The sequence below is a fragment of the Austrofundulus limnaeus genome, unplaced genomic scaffold (genome assembly GCF_001266775.1).
Source record: "Austrofundulus limnaeus strain Quisiro unplaced genomic scaffold, Austrofundulus_limnaeus-1.0 Scaffold588, whole genome shotgun sequence".
NCBI lineage: Eukaryota > Metazoa > Chordata > Actinopteri > Cyprinodontiformes > Rivulidae > Austrofundulus > Austrofundulus limnaeus.
In genome coordinates this window covers 123,600-125,367 of record NW_013952990.1, presented here as the reverse complement: position 1 = coordinate 125,367, position 1,768 = coordinate 123,600, and the positions used below count along the sequence as shown (strand labels likewise).

The following is a 1,768-nucleotide window of genomic DNA, read 5'->3' as shown; positions in this document are numbered from 1 at the left end:
AGATAATCAGCCAGTCAACCAACCAACTAACCAGATAAGCAGCCAGTCAACCAACCAACTAACCAGATAAGCAGCCAGTCAACCAACCAACTAACCAGATAAGCAGCCAGTCAACCAACCAAGCTGCAGCTGAAAACAGCAGATGTGGTTTTCTGGATCAATAATCATAAATTACAAAGAGTAAAAGCTTCAGATCGATCAGGAGGAGTTTGTTCATCAGGTCCTCTGCTGCAGCTGAAACACAAAACAGAAGAAAAACAAGAGAACCTGCAGTCTCTGCCGGGTCCACTGGGTCCTGGTTCAGTTCTGCCATCAGGTCTTCAGAGCTGAGCCCCTCAACCAGAGAAAACCTGATCTCAGGTCTGCAGCTTCATGTTTCTGAAAACACGAGCAGTTCGTTCTGACAGGAAGTTCTGCTCGTTCCAATATATGTAGGAGGAAACAGACCGAGGAGCGCTTGGTTTATAGCAGCAGTCAGAGCAGACGGGCGGAGTCTGTGAGAAACAAAGTCAAGTTCATGAAAGAAGTTCATTTAAATGTTTTACTTTGTAAAAGAAGAAGAAGAAGAAGAAGAAGAAGAAGAAGAAGAAGAAGAAGAAGAAGAAGAAGAAGAAGAAGAAGAAGAAGAAGAAGAAACACTAAACTGTAACACATCTGTGATCAGTTTAAACATGTAAACCTGTGTGGGCGTGGCAGAGAACAGACACGCCCACTTTTGTTTATTTTTCTAGTTTTATCAAATTAGAAATTAGAATCAACACCAGTTACTGTAATAATAGTTCTGATTAAACATGAATTAATGCATTCACCAGACAGTGTGTTGTTGTTGTTGTTGTTGTTGTTGTTGTTGTTGTTGTTGTTGTTGTTGTTGTTGTTGTTGTTGTTTGTGGGTCAGAAAACATAAAGTTTCAGTTATTTTAAAAATTGTGGTAAATCTGGTGGCTCGGTTCTGGTTCTGATGTTGTAGCATCTCTGCAGAACTCTTCTAGTTGAGCTCCTGTTTTTATAATTTAAAGTAAAAAAAATAAAACAATAAGAAAAAATTCATCATGAGACATTTTTGAATAAAAAGTCTGAAAGTTTTGACGTTTCAAACTGTGATATTTGTCACAAAACAAAAACAGATTTAATTTGAAATGATTTCATGTGAAATATCAGCTGGAATAAAAAGAACCTTCAGCAGTTCAGAGTCAAGTATCGATCCGAGGACACCGTTTGTATCGATATTCAGATCGATCCGCCCCTAACCCACAGGACGAGGAAGAGGAGGCACTCGGGTGACGGCAGCTCCAGAGACGGTCTGACGGTCCGGTCCGGTCCCGGTGAGTCCATCCAACGTAGAACCGGTTCGTGGGTTTCACCTGGACCCGCGCGCCTCGTGCAGGTGCGTTCAGCAGCTGTTTGTTGTTTGTGAAGCTAAAAGAAAGCGAAACTAAAATGTTCCGTCGGAAAGTTTGAAGCTGCAGAGTTCTGCTCAGAAAAGTTCTGGTTCTTTAAATGACAGCTAAGACTCAGCTGAACACTAACTGAAAGCAGCTAAAGGCTTAAAAGTAGCAACAAGTAACAAAAGGTTAGCTGCTCAGTTTATTTCTGTTTATTTCTGAAGAATAAAACATGAAAAACTATAAAGTTCGTTTTTCATCTGGGATTAAAAGCTTGTAGGACTTCACATCTCCCAGAACCAGAACCAGAACCAACTTCAGCTCCTCGTTGGTTCTGCTCAGCAGCAGTGGCGCGTGCAGAAATCTTTTTCGGGGGGGCATGGGGG

The 1,768-nt window shown here is 41.5% G+C and overlaps 2 protein-coding genes across 2 annotated transcripts in view; one reads left to right on the top strand and one right to left on the bottom strand.

The window, feature by feature from the left end:
* The window catches only part of snx20 (sorting nexin 20), a 4,887-nt gene extending 4,066 nt beyond the window's left edge, over nt 1-821 (bottom strand). The window contains exon 1 of the mRNA XM_014026777.1: nt 268-821. Within this exon, the coding sequence (XP_013882231.1) occupies nt 268-313 (46 nt within the window). The 5' untranslated portion in view covers nt 314-821. The remainder of the gene's footprint in view (nt 1-267) is intronic.
* A 361-nt stretch (nt 822-1,182) lies between these two features.
* Nucleotides 1,183-1,768, top strand: part of si:ch211-218c6.8 (apoptosis facilitator Bcl-2-like protein 14) — a 2,613-nt gene continuing 2,027 nt past the window's right edge. Inside the window, exon 1 of the mRNA XM_014026781.1 lies at nt 1,183-1,384. The gene's annotated coding sequence lies outside the window, so the exon portion shown is untranslated. The remainder of the gene's footprint in view (nt 1,385-1,768) is intronic.